This window comes from Bos grunniens, chromosome 9, assembly GCF_055505025.1.
Source record: "Bos grunniens cultivar Pamir isolate PY7600 chromosome 9, Bosgru_T2T1.0, whole genome shotgun sequence".
NCBI classification, from domain to species: Eukaryota; Metazoa; Chordata; class Mammalia; order Artiodactyla; family Bovidae; genus Bos; species Bos grunniens.
In genome coordinates, this window is record NC_141173.1 from 75,706,262 (window position 1) to 75,722,028 (window position 15,767).

Consider the following 15,767-nt stretch of genomic DNA (forward strand, 5'->3'; position numbering starts at 1 on the left):
TTTAAGCCAACTTTTTCACTCTCCTTTTTCTCTTTCAAACAGTACTAAATCTCTTCATCAACCTGCTAATATTGGTTGCCAATACAGGTTGCAAAGAGTACTAAATCAAACTGTTTAATTAAAAATGCATCATCATGAAATGTATGGTACATTAATTAAAGGGGTAAATCTGGGGTAAGATTAAGTTTTTGCTGTTGTTTAGTTGCTAGGTAGGGGTTTCCTTAAAGAATTGCTCCAGGTGAAAAACAGATTAGACAGACAGGAAAAATCTCTTACAACTATTTCAGAGTATTCTGGGAAGGAATATCCAATCAATCCCCAGCACAATGGCCTGGCATGCAGAAAAGGTATTTGCTAAATGACACTGCATATTTTGTAGAGAAAGCCATACAAGCTTTAGATCCTCAGATAAAAGCAAAACACGACTACATTTTTTCCTTGGGTTTGGGGTTAGAGATCTTCATATACCAATTCTGAAGTGATTAGAAGTATGGTTCTGGGTTTCAGGACTCCACATCCCAAGGTTGGGTTTTTTTGAATTAATTTTTATTGTATTTTACCAAGGTTGGCTTGGATTTGGGAACCTGAAGTGATAAATGAGAAAAAGCCACAAAGAGCTAGACGCAAGTTTCACAAAGGAAATGATTGATTATGAGGTTTGGCATGAGTTACATGATGAACTGTTAGATGCTTTTCAAAGAATCATACAGTGTAAAATCATTTGGTGTTGCAAAAGCATTTTAGGCAATCTTCTTGAACGGAGAAAATACCCTCCTATCATTAAGTTCCTCTCATGGAGAGAATGCCATGAGACATGTTGAATTTTGTAGACAAATATGGTACGTTTTTCTTCCTCCTCTTCCCACTCTAACTGAAATCATATCCCAGTGACAGAAGATGGCAATTTTCTTGTGATAGAGAATTTGTACTCGGAGAACTTTCAGTAGACAGCATACTTCTAGTAGGTGATAGGTGTGCCCAAGGAAACTCCCAGTGGTGACACAGCATGAGGGCTGACCACACATTAGGTACTCTCTTTTTTCTCCAGTGTGTTCAGTGACAACTTCCTGTTCACAACCATCTCCTCAGCTGCAATTCCAACTGGAGCTCAGAACTCAATACTAAGTTTTCCCACTAACTGTGTATCAGCAAATTTCCACACTGAATTACAGCTAAACCTCGCAATGTAACTAGTTACTGTTGCATAATTATTTGACTGACAATAACATCCTACCACAAACATATGCTACTTGATTTTTTTTTTCTGGATGATGGAGAGGTATCCCTAAAACTCTGGGGCCTAAAGTAAATATTTAGTAAACAAGTAAAGTACCTTCAGCGACTGCAGAGAGTCTGAATTAGTATCACAGTAGAGGATGATGTTGTTGGCCATGCTGAAACTTTCTCTCACTCCAAGGTGGTAAAATAAGGATGGTTGTCGGAAGGCATCACTCATCTCCACCACGGCGATATCTGCAAACAGAAAACAAAGTCCCCCAAATGATGACACCTAAATAATGCTCAGTAAGCACTTTTTTGTTTCAATAACTTAGTATTCAAAGAGGAAATGATAGGGATTTTCCCTCTTCATTTACCACTGAATTTTAAATTAGCAGTTCTATCGGAAGTGGTTTTACAAACTGCAGCAAAACTGCATTTTTGCTTTTTTTTAAAAGAAAAGGATCATGTAATTACTGGAAACTAAGGAGAGTCTGCAATGGTGGAAAGTGGGGCTAATGCACTCTGTTAAATTTTAACACTGAAAACAAGCTAACTAACTTTCCAGAAGTAGATTCATGGGAAACAGCAGTTAAGTTATCAATGTAAAATGAAATTTTAAGAAGCAAACAGGTAAAATCATGACTCCATCCAGAGCTGAATTTTATAACAAATATCTAGCAAGTCCTTAGCAAGTATAATCGAGAAAAAGAGGAAGCAAAGGTATAGAAATTATGACTAAGAGAGAGAATACAACTATAGATACAAGTTCTTCCAGACTTCACAGATGACTAACACCAAGGTAGCATTAACTTGGTACCAAAATTTGGCAGTGTCACAAAAATAAAATTCAGATTAGTTTCAAATTCATTTATATATACAGACAGAAACATGAAAGAAAAATGAGCAAAATGTACCAAGCACTATATACTATAAGAACACTAGATCATGGATTTAAAGTTTATTTGGGGAATGCAAGGATGGCTCAGTGGAAAAAACTCATCAGTGTTCCCAAAGATTCCTTAGTACTTTATGTAAAATTTAGAATCCACTTTTCATTAAAAATAACTGCAAACTGAAAATATAAGGGCACATCTTTAAATTGAAAAATAATATATATTTCATAACAGCTTTGTACTTTCATAGGTATTCCCATGAAAATCAGGAAAAAGACAAGGCTGTTTTTTTTCTTACTACCGGTACAGTATCTGAAAATCCTAACTGATGCAATAAGATTTAATGAAGTACAGACATATAATTCTATAAAATAATTATCATTACTTGCAGATGTTATGATTACCAACCAAAAAACCACAATAGAATAAATTAAACAACTATTGTATGTATTAATACAATTTAACAAGATGTCAAGGTGCAAAATTATGAAAATCAACAGCTTCCTTTAAAATCATAATAAGCTTCTGGAAAATACAATAAACAGATCCTACTCAAAATAAAAATATTAGCATACAACAAATTTAACAAGTGATACTAATTTGTTTAAAATACGTGCAATATGTGATAGATGAAAGGTTAATATCTTTATTGTTATCTCTTATCTCTTTATCAGTTCCGTTTAGTTGAGTTGCTCAGTTGTGTACAACTCTTTGCGACCCCATGGACTGCAGCACGCCAGGCTTCCCTGTCCATCAACAACTCCCGGAGTTCACCCAAACTCGTCTCTATTGAGTCAGTGATGCCATCCAACCATCTCATCCTCTGTTGTCCCCTTCTCCCACCTTCAATCCCTCCCAGCAGCAGGGTCTTTTCAAATGAGTCAGCTCTTCACATCAGGTGGCCAAAGTATTGGAGTTTCAGCTTCAACATCAGTCCTTCCAATGAACACTCAGGACTGATCTCCTTTAGAATGGGCTGGTTGGATTTCCTTGCAGTCCAAGGGACTCTCAAGAGTCTTCTCCAACACCACAGTTCAAAAGCATCAATTTATCTCTTATTGGTCAATTTAAAACAAATAAGCAACCATAAAACATTACATTATAGAAAATTAGGCTGTGGACATAGGCAGGTAAAATCACAAAAGTGTAACTAAAATGGCAACATCACATATCAGATCAGATCAGATCAGTTGCTCAGTTGTGTCCGACTCTGCGACCCCATGAATCGCAGCACGCCAGGCCTCCCTGTCCATCACCAACTCCTGGAGTTCACTCAGACTCATGTCCATCGAGTCAATGATGCCATCCAGCCATCTCATCCTCTGTCATCCCCTTCTCCTCTTGCCCCCAATTCCTCCCAGCATCAGAGTCTTTTCCAATGAGTCAACTCTTCACATGAGGTGGACAAAGTACTGGAGTTTCAGCTTTAGCATCAGTCCCTCCAAAGAAATCCCAGGGCTGATCTTCAGAATGGGCTGGTTAGATCTCCTTGCAGTCCAAGGGACTCTCAAGAGTCTTCTCCAACACCACAGTTCAAAAGCATCAATTCTTCGGCACTCAGCCTTCTTCACAGTCCAACTCTCACATCCATACATGACCACTGGAAAAACCATAGCCTTGACTAGATGAACCTTTGTTGGCAAAGTAATGTCTCTGCTTTTGAATATGCTATCTAGGTTGGACATAACTTTCCTTCCAAGGAGTAAGCGTCTTTTAATTTCATGGCTGCAGTCACCATCTGCAGTGATTTTGGAGCCCCAAAAAAGAAAGTCTGACACTGTTTCCACTGTTTCCCCATCTATTTCCCATGAAGTGACGGGACCGGATGCCATGATCTTCGTTTTCTGAATGTTGAGCTTTAAGCCAACTTTTTCACTCTCCACTTTCACCTTCAAGAGCCTTTTTAGTTCCTCTTTACTTTCTGCCATAAGGGTGGTGTCATCTGCATATCTGAGGTTATTGATATTTCTCCAGGCAATCTTGATTCCAGCTTGTATTTCTTCCAGTCCAGCGTTTCTCATGATGTACTCTGCATAGAAGTTAAATAAACAGGGTGACAATATACAGCCTTGACGTACTCCTTTTCCTATTTGGAACCAGTCTGTTGTGCCAAGTACAGTTCTAACTGTTGCTTCCTGACCTGTATATAGGTTTCTCAAGAGGCAGGTCAGGTGGTCTGGTATTCCCATCTCTTTCAGAATTTCCCACAGTTTATTGTGATCCACACAGTCAAAGGCTTTGGCATAGTCAATAAAGCAGAAATAGATGTTTTTCTGGAACTCTCTTGCTTTTTCCATGATCCAGCGGATGTTGGCAATTTGATCTCTGGTTCCTCTGCCTTTTCTAAAACCAGCTTGAACATCAGGAAGTTCACGGTTCACATATTGCTGAAGCCTGGCTCGGAGAATTTTAAGCATCACATACAATTTTAAACATCACATATAAAACTATTCTATATCTCACTCCTAATAAATGAACACTAAACCAATACAAAGTTTTTTTTCCTATCAAGGGGCCAAAGATATTTCAAAATACCCAATGAAGATGCAGAGAAATGGTATTCTTATATGCTATGGGGAAGTGTAAACTCTTTAGGAGATCTTGAGTCCTTAAAATTATGCATATTCTTTGACTCAATAATTCCATTCCTAAGAATTTATCCTGAGAAAATTCCTATACATGTGGCAGATTTACTTGTAAGTATATCCACTGAAATATTATTTTTGCAGTAACATTGGAAAAATGCCTAAATATACATTATTAGAAAAATGACCACACATACACACACACACACACACTATATTTAGGAAAAAAGTAAAATATATACATTATAATGTATAGCATACACATTAAAACGTAATGTATACATTATCATCAATTTATTATTATATATATTCTATATGTATAGATGTACATGAATAAAAAAGTTTTGGAAAGTTGTACAGCAAAATGTAAACTGTGATAACAACTGTGTAATGGAATTATGACTTATCTTTTCCTCTTTATGCCTTCTATATCTTATACAATTTCTTTTATGAACACTGATTACTTTTGTAATTTAGGAACCCACCAAAATATAAAAAGAACATTGAAGACCTGCATGCAATCAAAGTGCAACCCTTTTATAAAAGGAACACAGACCCTCAAGAGGTTGTTTGATTCAGCTGGCCTTATCTAATGAATATGAAATTAGAGTCTACATTCTGTGAAGGAGAAATAAATCAGATCAAATGAAAGCTAAAGACCCAGAAGATTTAGTGAGGTTATAAAAGGGGAGGGCAAGTCAAAGGAGCTTCAAAAGATACTTTTCAAGGCTAGCCATGACTTCAAGGCTCTCTAATAGAACTAGAGAGTTTTCTTCTGGGGTCCTTAACATTTCTACAACAAAAATCAACACATGAAAAAAATGAGTCACTGCACCCCACCCACGTGGCCCATCTGCCTCAGGCACCCACTCGGCTTCCTCCTCCCACAGATGCCAGCCACTCACAGTCAGCCACACAGCGTTAAAATCAAGAGACAGCATACAGTATGGCTGAGAGAAACGAAATAAAACAGCTGCTGATGAGAAAACAAACGAGCGATAGCAAAGAAAAATACTAAGTAGTGACAATAGGGGGGGAAATGGGTTCTTTCTAGAGAACTGATTCGTGGAATTGTTGCTAAAATAAAGTAGAAATGCTGCAGAAGGCTTTTAGATTAAGAGAGAAATGAGACACGTAAAATAAATGGTACAAGTAGACTAAAATACATTCATTAGATCTGAACATGGAAACAGGAACAGACCCCTGTGGGATGCAATATACAACATTAAAAATGTTTATTTGTGTAGGAATTTTAAAATACCATAAGACAGTATGATAACAGAGGAAGGCATTCTTCCTACTTCAAATTCAGTCAAGTGATTTGTTCTAATGTATTTGTATTTTTTTCTGAATATATTTTAAAAATTTCCATAGCATAATATTCACTCTTTCATCTTCTTTGATAACATGTTCAAAGCACGTGCCTTCCTCCCCTTTTTATTGTTGAGCTTGTTTTCTTAATGTGAGTTTTGTCTGTTTTTATATTGATATTTTTCCTTTGTCAGATATGTGATTCACAAATACTTTCTCCCTGTTTGCGATCTGCCTTTTCATTCTGTTAAGTGTCTTTAGGAGAGATGAAAATTTTAACTTTAAGCCCAATTTACCGATTTTTTCTACTGTGGATTGTGCTTTAGGTGTGGTATCTGAAAAAAATCTTTGCCTAACCCAAGTCACAAAAGTTTTCTCTTATGATTTTTATTGAAAGTGCTATACCTTTTATACCTTACATTGAAGCTTACAATCCATTTTGATTTTTTCTTCCAAAAATTTTTGGATGGTCTATTCTATTCCATTGATCTATGTATTTACTTTTTGCGAATACAGATGTTTCTCAACTTACAATGAGGTTATGTCCAGAAAAACCCATTGTAAGTTGAAAATACTGTAAATTTAAATACATTTAATACACTTAACCTACCAAACATCATAGTTTAGCCCAGCCTGCCTTCAATGTGCTCAGAACACTTATACTAGCCTATAGTTGGGCAAAATCATCTAATGCAAAGCCTATTTTATATTAAAGTGCTGAATATCTCATATAACTTATCAAATAGCGTACCGAAAGTGAAAATGGAATGCTGTATGGGTGCAGAATGGTTGTAAGCGTATCGGTTGTTTCTCCTCCTGATTGCCTGGCTGACTGAGAGCTTTGGTTCTCTGCCCAGCATCACAACTGAGAATGTATCACTAAGCTGGGAAAAGATCATAATTCAAAATTCAAAGTATGGGTTCTACTGAATGGGTATCATTTTTGCGCCATCAAAGTAAAAAAAAAATCATAAACTGCACCATTGTAAGTCGGGGACCGTCTGTGCTATATACACTGTTTTGTCTGTGGTAGCTTCACGGAAGGTACTAGAATCAAGCAGTGTGAGTTCTCCCACTCTTCTGTTTTCAAAATTGTTGTAGCTATTTTAGTTCTTCTATTTTCTTTCCTATATAGATTTTACAATCAACTGGTAGTTAAAAGCTATCCACTGATAGCTAAAAAAATTTCTCCCAGAATTCTGACTAGGATTATGATGACGACAGGGCTTCCCAGGTGGCGCAAGTGGTAAAGAACCTGCCTGACAATGCAGGAGACATAAGAGACTTGGGTTGGGAAGATCCCCTGGAGAGGGCATGGCAACCTGCACCAGTATTCTTGTCTGGAGAACCCCATGGACACAGGAGCCTGTGGGCTACAGTCCATAGGGTTGCAAAGACTCAGACAGAACTGAAGAGACTGAGCATCCACTCATGATGACTATGGATCATTTCGGAGAGATCTAACATCTTAACAATACTGAGTGTTTCAATGCATGCCTAGGCATACCTCTCTACTTATTTAAGTCTTTGATTTTGTTCATCAATATTTTGTAATTTTCAATATACAGTTCCTATACATACTTTGTTAAATTATACCTAAATGTTTCATTTTGGGGTACTATCATAGCTGTACTCTTTTTAAAATTTCAAATCCCAATTTTTCATTGTAGTATATAAAACAATAGTAGATTTTTGTATACTGACCTTGTATCCTGAGACTTTACTAAATTAACTTATTAGTTCAAGAAGCATTTGCGGGGGGGGGGGGGGGCGCATGTGTTTTGGCATTTTCTACATGGACCATTATATCATCTATAACCAGAAATGGTTTTACTTCTTCCTTTCCAATCTGTATGTCTTTCATGGTTTTTGTTTTCTTGTTAGTTGTTTTTTGTTTTACCTTATTATACTGGCTATGCCTTCTAGTTACACAGCATTTTTTACACAATAATATTTCATTATCTAATTAAAGAACATAGCTTATTATGACCTTCTGACTCTAATCCATATCTTCTCAAAAGTAATAAAATAAACAGGTGAAAATTATCTTCCTCATGAAACCATCCTAAGACATGCTAAGAATGCACAAGATGATATAATTATAACAAACTACACAAACACCTTGCTGTTGTTCAGTCACTAAGTCATACCCGACTCTTTGCAACCCCATGGACTCTTTGAACCCCTGGCAGCACGCCAGGATTCCCTGTCTTTCAGTATCTCCTGGAGTTTGCTCAAATTCATGTGCATTCAGTCAACACTGCCATCCATCCATCTTATCCTCTGTTGTCCCCTTCTCTTCCTGCCTTCAATCTTTCCCAGCATCAGGATCTTTTCCAATGAGTCAGCTCTCCGCATCAGGTGACCAAAATAACAAACACTTGCTATGCTATGTTATGCTAAGTCACTTCAGTCGTGTCTGACTCTGTGTGACCCCATAGACGGCAGCCACCAGGCTCCCCCGTCCCTGGGATTCTCCAGGCAAGAACACTGGAGTGGGTTGCCATTTCCTTCTCCAATGTATGAAAGTGAAAAATGCAAGTGAAGTCGCTCAGTCGTGTCCAACTCTTCTCGACCCCATGGACTGCAGCCTACCAGGCTCCTCCATCCATGGGATTTTCCAGGCAAAAGTACTGGAGTGGGGTGCCATTGCCTTCTCCGAATAAACACTTGATACTCTACAATTCTTGAGACCCATTTATATGAGGTACAATTTATCCATTTTATTTTACAAACATGTATTTAGTAAGTACACGTGTCAGACATCATATGCTTTTCAAGTTCTAAATTACTTAATCTTCATAATCTCCCTTTTGTGGTAGGTAATGTTATTGTTTCAGGACACTGAGGTAGAGAAGATAAAAACAATCGGCCCCAAATCAGTCTGAAAATGCTAGCATCACGATTCAAAACCAAGCAATCTGGCTGGAAAATCCATGCCCTTAATTCTTAAATGAGCCACATGCTACATTTATGGGATATGGAAGTTCCAAAGATCAGGACATGAATGGAAAGCAAAACTAGATCTGGAGACTGATACATATACTCTTGTAGTATATTTCATGAGTAAATGCACTTAATAATTGTCTAATTGAGTTTCTATGGTAATATTGTGAGTAAAACTGCCACATTTCACATTTCAAAATTTAAGGCTAAGTCAGTCATTTAAAAATGTGCCTCTTACAACTTTACATGAGGTATAGTTTCTTTCCTTGTTCCAATTCAATTAATGCTAAATGGAGCATCTAATTAGGTTTCCCAGGAGTTTATTAAAGCATAATACATTTCTAGGACAATCACACAAAACTGTTGTGCCTAATTGCATTTCAGTCAGCAAACGGCAGTGGTTCATGGTCTTTGTTACTTTTTTTATTCAATTTTTCCATGATAATACCATATCTGTTAGTTAAATATCTCACAAGAGCTGCCTCTGCTTGTAAAACGCAGCACTGAAGGAAAGACATTAATGTTTACTTTTTATCTATTCAGTTTTTTTCCTTGACCTCAGGATGACTGATGAAAAAGCAAGAGCCCAGTAGTGATTCAGCTTATTCTATAGTCTACAAGGTGCTCTAACATTCCATAATCACTGGAAACTTCCCAAGTTATCACACAGAACTACCCATCCAGTCATGATGGGTTAATCCCTGCAGTGATCCATTAATTCCAATTTAATTAAACAAATGTCCTGAGTATCTATTATATAAAAGTTTCCTCGGTGGGATGGATGACAGACATCTATGTGGGTGAGGCATTAGCTGTTAATGGAGTCAGAAAGTGGAGTGCATAGGAAAAACTGCAGCCCAGGCACATCAAAGGCATTACGGAGGAAGCCAAGGAAAGGAAGGGTACTGGGCTTGGTTGAGAAGTTCAGAAAATCAAAACAGAAAACTAAGTAGAGGACTTCCCTGGTGGTTCAACGGCTAAAACTCCATTCTCTCAATGCAGGAGGACAGGGTTCGATCCCTGGTCAAAGAACTAGATCCCATGTGACACAACTAAGAGTTAATGTGCCACAACTAAACAATCTCACATGCCAAAACTAAGACCTGGCATAGCTAAAACAGAAAACACCAACATCAATCCCAGTAGGATCCTCAGTGGGTGAACCAAGAGAGAGTCTCTAAAGAGCAGACACTAACCCCCAAATGATCATCCCTTCCTAATTCTTCAGGGAACCATCATCTGCATTCCATAGATTTTTCTTTCATGAATGAATAAGGGCTACCTGCAAGTGATCTACAACATGAAAATTACTAAAATGTTACTCAGAGTCTAAAGGTAGTGCCCCAGTAGAGTCTCCTGAAGGTGCTAAGTTAGTCTTCTAAAGTCTGGTAGGGATACAATGTTGAGAGATTGCAAAACTCCTTCTGCACAACTGAAACTGTTGAGATTTTCAGGTAGGATAGAAGAATAATCCATCATCATTGTTGTTTTGAATGGGTCATGGTTTGGAAATTCCTGTTATAAATTACTACACATTTAGTTTCATCAGCATCCTTTTATTTTCTTGTATGGTGTTTGGTTAACTCTACAGTGTATAATGATACATATCTGTATCAACAATAGATTTTGGCCCACAATTTCCTCATCCCTAAACTACAATAAATATATGTATAGTGATTCAAACATGAATCATTCATCTATTGCTCAAGCAAATGTATACATAATCTCCCCACTCCAGCACTAATTTGCTTATTTGATTATTATACTGAGGTATCGCGGGTTTTTTGAACCTGAAAAGTGAAGCCCGCAAAGTAAGTGACCTGAGGGACATTGTGCACTTCTAGAGGGTGATCTTTCAAAAATGCTGAGAATCATGGCACCTACCAAAGGAAGGGCAGGGAGGGTGGGAGGGGGCGGGGAGAGGAAAAGGGAGAAGCCTGCAGAGGAAGAAAGAAACAGCAGAGAAAGGGAGGAAGGAGGAGAAGAGAAACAGGAAAAGAAGGAGGGAGCAGAACCAAACCAAATTGGTGGTATAAGAACTAAAGCCCCCTTACCCAGGCAATGGCTGCTAGAGTTCAGTTCATGATGGGCCAGCTTCAGAGAACATGAGGGGGAAAAGCACACATCTGCAGACTGGCGGGACCTGGAATCACAGCTCTCTGTTAGGAGGAGATGCTGCCTCAGAAAAGCACACCACAGACCTGAAAGCTGGAAGGGAAGCCTCCTCATCTCCCATGGCCTTGAGAGGAGTCATGAATATGCAAAACGCAAGCAAGCTGAGTCGTGATTTCCAGTGTCTGCATCCTAATTAGGTTTCTGGCTGGGTAACATTAGACACCTTAAATTCTCCAAGCTTTGGTGTCCTTAACTGTAAATTGAGGATAATAACACAGGTATTTACCACACAAAGCTGTTGTGTGGGTTACGTGTACACCAGGCACAGGAAACTCTTAATACACGGCCATTATATGGAGCCACTATAGGAATCGTTCATCGGAAGCCCTTTGAGCAATTTATCATAAAAATGTTTTTGAAGACAATGTGAATAGATAACTCAATACCAGCTGGTGAAACTTCAGGTAAATAATTACTCATAGAAATGATGTTGAAATCAAATTATGAGGCATAGAAAGTCAACATAAGGAATGTTGACTTGATTTTTATAATCAATGGTGATCCATCCATGTCCATGAGTTTTGAGAAGTGGTGCAGCAGGATCAAAGTTCATAAGGATAAACCTAGAATTTTTAGATGGATGAGTATCAAAAGAGACTAGAAGGTGGGAGACAAGTTAAGGAGTCATTCAAGGGACAGTGTACCCCCAAACTGATGTAGAGAGAACATGGTGGGCAATCATGGTGGAAGGGAAGCTTTTGAGATTTGGTGGACGCAGGATAATCAAAGAAAGAATTAAAAATGATTCTGTTTCAAACTTGAATGGTTAAGACTGATGACTTGTCATTAACACGACAAATGACAAGGGGAAGAGCCACTTTTCTGGCAGTAACTTATCTTTAAACTGGAACAGACTAAACTCTGTGTTTGTATGTGTGTGTGTGTGTGTAATTGATAGCTGTCATTTTATATCTAAGCACTAAGATCAGAATCAGACTGAGAGATTTCAAGAGTCAGAATGATGAGGGATAGTTAAAGTAGAACTGTAGATGAGATTGTCAACTTAGTACAGAACGAAATGACAAGGCATCTTCGACTCAGGAAATCCATTCCTCATTATATACCCAACAGAAACACAAATCGATGTTCACCAAAAGGTCCATAATCAATATTCATAACAGCAGTATTGGTAAACCATCAACAGTAGAAAAAATAATGTGTGCTCTATATAGACAATGAATACTATACAGCAATGACAATTTAAAAATCTATAACCACATATGACAACATGGATGAACCTCACGGATTGTTAGAAGAAAGAATCCATATACAAAAGAGATAGGTTTATTCTTCTTGATGCGGTTCATATTAGGTTCACAAACGTGATAATTCAAAATAGTGAGTTCTTTGGTAGGGGCAAAGGCTGAAAAGGGACTCTGGGGGTCTGCTGGAGAGCTGATAAGAGTCTCCTTCTTGATCTAAGTCTTGTTTACTCAGGCATGTTCACTTTGGTCAATGATTTTATCAAGAATGTCCAAAGAGGCCGTCTATGGGGTCGCACAGAGTCGGACACGACCGAAGCGACTTAGCAGCAGCAGTAGCAGCAGCGATCTTAACAAATTACCACAAACTCCATCCCTTAAGAACAACAGAAATTTATTCTTTCACATTTCTGGAGGCTGAAAGTTCAAACTCAAAGTGTCAGCAGAACCAGAGTCAGGCTTCCTTGGAAGCTCCAGGGCAGAAAGTGTTTCTTGCCTCTTTCACAATCCAACATTTTTGCGCATTCCTTGCCTTGTGCTACGTGTGCCTGTGGTGCCGAATTGCCCTCGCTTCTCTCCCTCATGAGAGCCTGTGTGATGGCATTCATGGCCTATCCACATGATCCAGGGTCATCTCATCTCAAAACCCTTCATCACATCTGCAATCAAATTTTCCAAATAAAGCAGTATTCACCAGTTTCATTTCGACACAGATGTTGGAGCGTAGGGGTGAGGTCATTTTTCAGCCCACCACAAGAATTATAAAGAAGCCACAGGATGAGAAAGGTGAGAGGTGAGTACAGCAGAACTAAAGGCGCTGAGTAAGAGCTGAGGAAATGGTGGGAATGAGCACAGACATTCTCCAGCAAGGAAGAGGATTAACACTCACGAAGGTCTACAGGAGGGATTTTTACACTCAATAAGGAAACCTAGACATCAGACAACAACTGAAGGGGATCTGAAAGCTAAAGGTGTTTAGTTTTAGGATGGTGCACTTAAACATTAGTAGAAAGGTTAAGATTTTAAAGAGGGGAGCTAATTAGTGGACACTGCCTTTATATTCTTGGTTAAGACAGATGGGAGGGGATCAAAGATGAAAGGGAAAAGTCAGCTTTGGAAAAAAGGAGGGATAACTTTAAAAACAAGAAAAAGGGAAGTGATACAAAACAAAGACTGAGAAATGATAAAGTAGAAGGAAGAGTACTGTGATCTTCCAATTTAGGTGATAGCCCTTTTAGGATAGAGCCAGGGTGCTGGTGGCCAATAGAGAAGACAGACCATCCAGGGACAGCAAGAACAAGCCTGCACCCCGTGGACAGCTCGAGTAACGTGCCTGAATGCAGCGCTACCTCTGCTCTCCAAAGTCAGGACGCCAGTACATTTCTTTTTTGGGAGGAATTTTTGTCACTTGTGATACTAAGAATGCTATTACAGCTAAGGAGCAGGATGTGAACCCAAGCATCATAAGAACCAAAAAATTCTATTTCTTTGCTTACTATCTACTGCCTAAAATGTAGTAAAGGAGTATTGGGTGAAAAGAGGGACGCCAAAGAATAGAGCTCAGTTTGAATCTGCTTACTGTGCATGTGTATGTGCACAGTCCAACTCTGCTATCCTGTGGACTGTGGCCCATCAGGCTCTGGTCCATGGGATTCTCCTGCAAGAATACTGGAGAGGGTTGCCCTGCCCTCCTCCAGGGGATTCCTGACCCAGGAATCAAACCCAGGTCTCCTGCATTGCAGGCAGATTCTTTACCATCAGAACCATCAGGGAAGCCCTCTGCTCACTAGCTAGAGACAAAAACCTTAACCAGACATTAAAATCTCAATCTTACAAATGCATATTCTTGGTCACAAGGAAGACTGGCCTAATGAAGAATCCTTCCTTCCTATTAAAGAGGAATTTCAAACACACAATATTTTGATGGTGGTTTGGTAATTGTTACTAAGTCATCTGTCATGTGCTCAGTCAGTTGTGTCCAATTCCTTTGCAACTGCATGGACTGTAGCCAGCCAGCCTGCTCTGTCCATGGGATTTTCCCAGCAAGAATATGGGAGTGGGTTGCCATTTCCTTCTCCAGGGGATCGTCCCCACCCAGGGATCAAACCTATACCTACTGCATCCCCTGCACTGGCAGGTGGATTCTTTACCACTGAGCCACCTGGAAAGGAAGTGTTACTAAGGCAGCCCTGTAAGGACTCTAACCCCATTCAGTCTTGAAGTGAATCTTTCACTATCAGTGCACAGACCAAGGAACGTAGGTAAGTCACAGTTTTTATCTTTGATGAGTGGCAAATACTTTATCAAATGATACTTCCTGCTCACAAGTATGTCAATTCCCTACATAATTTTGCTTATTAAGTTAAGTGAAAGTCACTCAGTTGTGTCCGACTCTTTGCAACACCATGGACTATACAGTTCATGGAATTCTCCAGGCCAGAACACTGGAGTGGTTAGCCGTTCCCTTCTCCAAGGGATCTTTCCAACCCAGGGATCAAACCCAGGTTTCCTGCATTGCAGGTGGATTCTTTACCAGCTGAGCCACTAGGGAAGCCCAATTTATTAAAGAAATACAAATAGGTCCTACATCAAAAAGTATTAACTCTCCAAGTTAAAAAAGGGTCTAGTTTATAAGTTAAGAATTTATTTTTTAATGTTACAGCAATAACAATAGAGTTGGCCAATGATCCATAAAGAGTATGCTATATAAGAAAAGCATGAGTCAAAATTAAATCTAAGGTTATTGATGTGACAGGCCTTATGACATCTTATAAGCAGAAATGGAAAATGAGGCTGCTTTGATGGTTAAAATGTCTATGTCACCACTGAAAACTATTTTTCTCCTTGAAATTATTCTATTTCCTGAAGCTATATTGGGTTTAAGGGTCTATAATCACAAATTTAGATCTCTGTAAACTCATTGTAGGTACTAAATTTCAGTCCTGAAGTAATCCATCTGTTTTCATTACAGGCTGAAAGAGCTATTCAGAAAAATGTGAACAGCCTTTTTTAGAGTTTAGTTTTTATGGTGGTTTCAGTACATGCCATTTTTTTAGGTCTCTCATATTTAATTTTAATTAAATCTTCATAGCTGTCTGCATTTATGCTTCAGTGAAGTTCCCAAGCACACAGCATTGCCCTCTGTCACTCTAAGACTCCTTGCCCATCAGATTAATTGGCACTGGCATTAAGTTGTGTAACTTTACAAGAGTCCATTTATGATCATTTTTGAAAAAAATCTGATTGTTCCTCACAGATATGCATCCTGAGTGACATCCTCTTCCTAATTATTTTATACCTTTATGACTTTTTCACACAGAGACAAGAGACAATGGCCAAAGAACACCTGAACATTATCTTACATGGTTCTAAAGCAAAAATGACTGTGGCGATGTCATTCTCATTTGAGGCTGTTCTGATTCAGAGGAGGTATG

At 38.7% G+C, this 15,767-nt stretch overlaps 1 protein-coding gene across 1 annotated transcript in view; it reads right to left on the bottom strand.

The window, feature by feature from the left end:
• The window catches only part of MAP3K5 (mitogen-activated protein kinase kinase kinase 5), a 231,858-nt gene that overhangs the window by 166,407 nt on the left and 49,684 nt on the right, over nucleotides 1–15,767 (bottom strand). Inside the window, exon 2 of the mRNA XM_086318002.1 lies at nucleotides 1,334–1,473. Within this exon, the coding sequence (XP_086174128.1) occupies nucleotides 1,334–1,473 (140 nt within the window). The remainder of the gene's footprint in view (nucleotides 1–1,333; nucleotides 1,474–15,767) is intronic.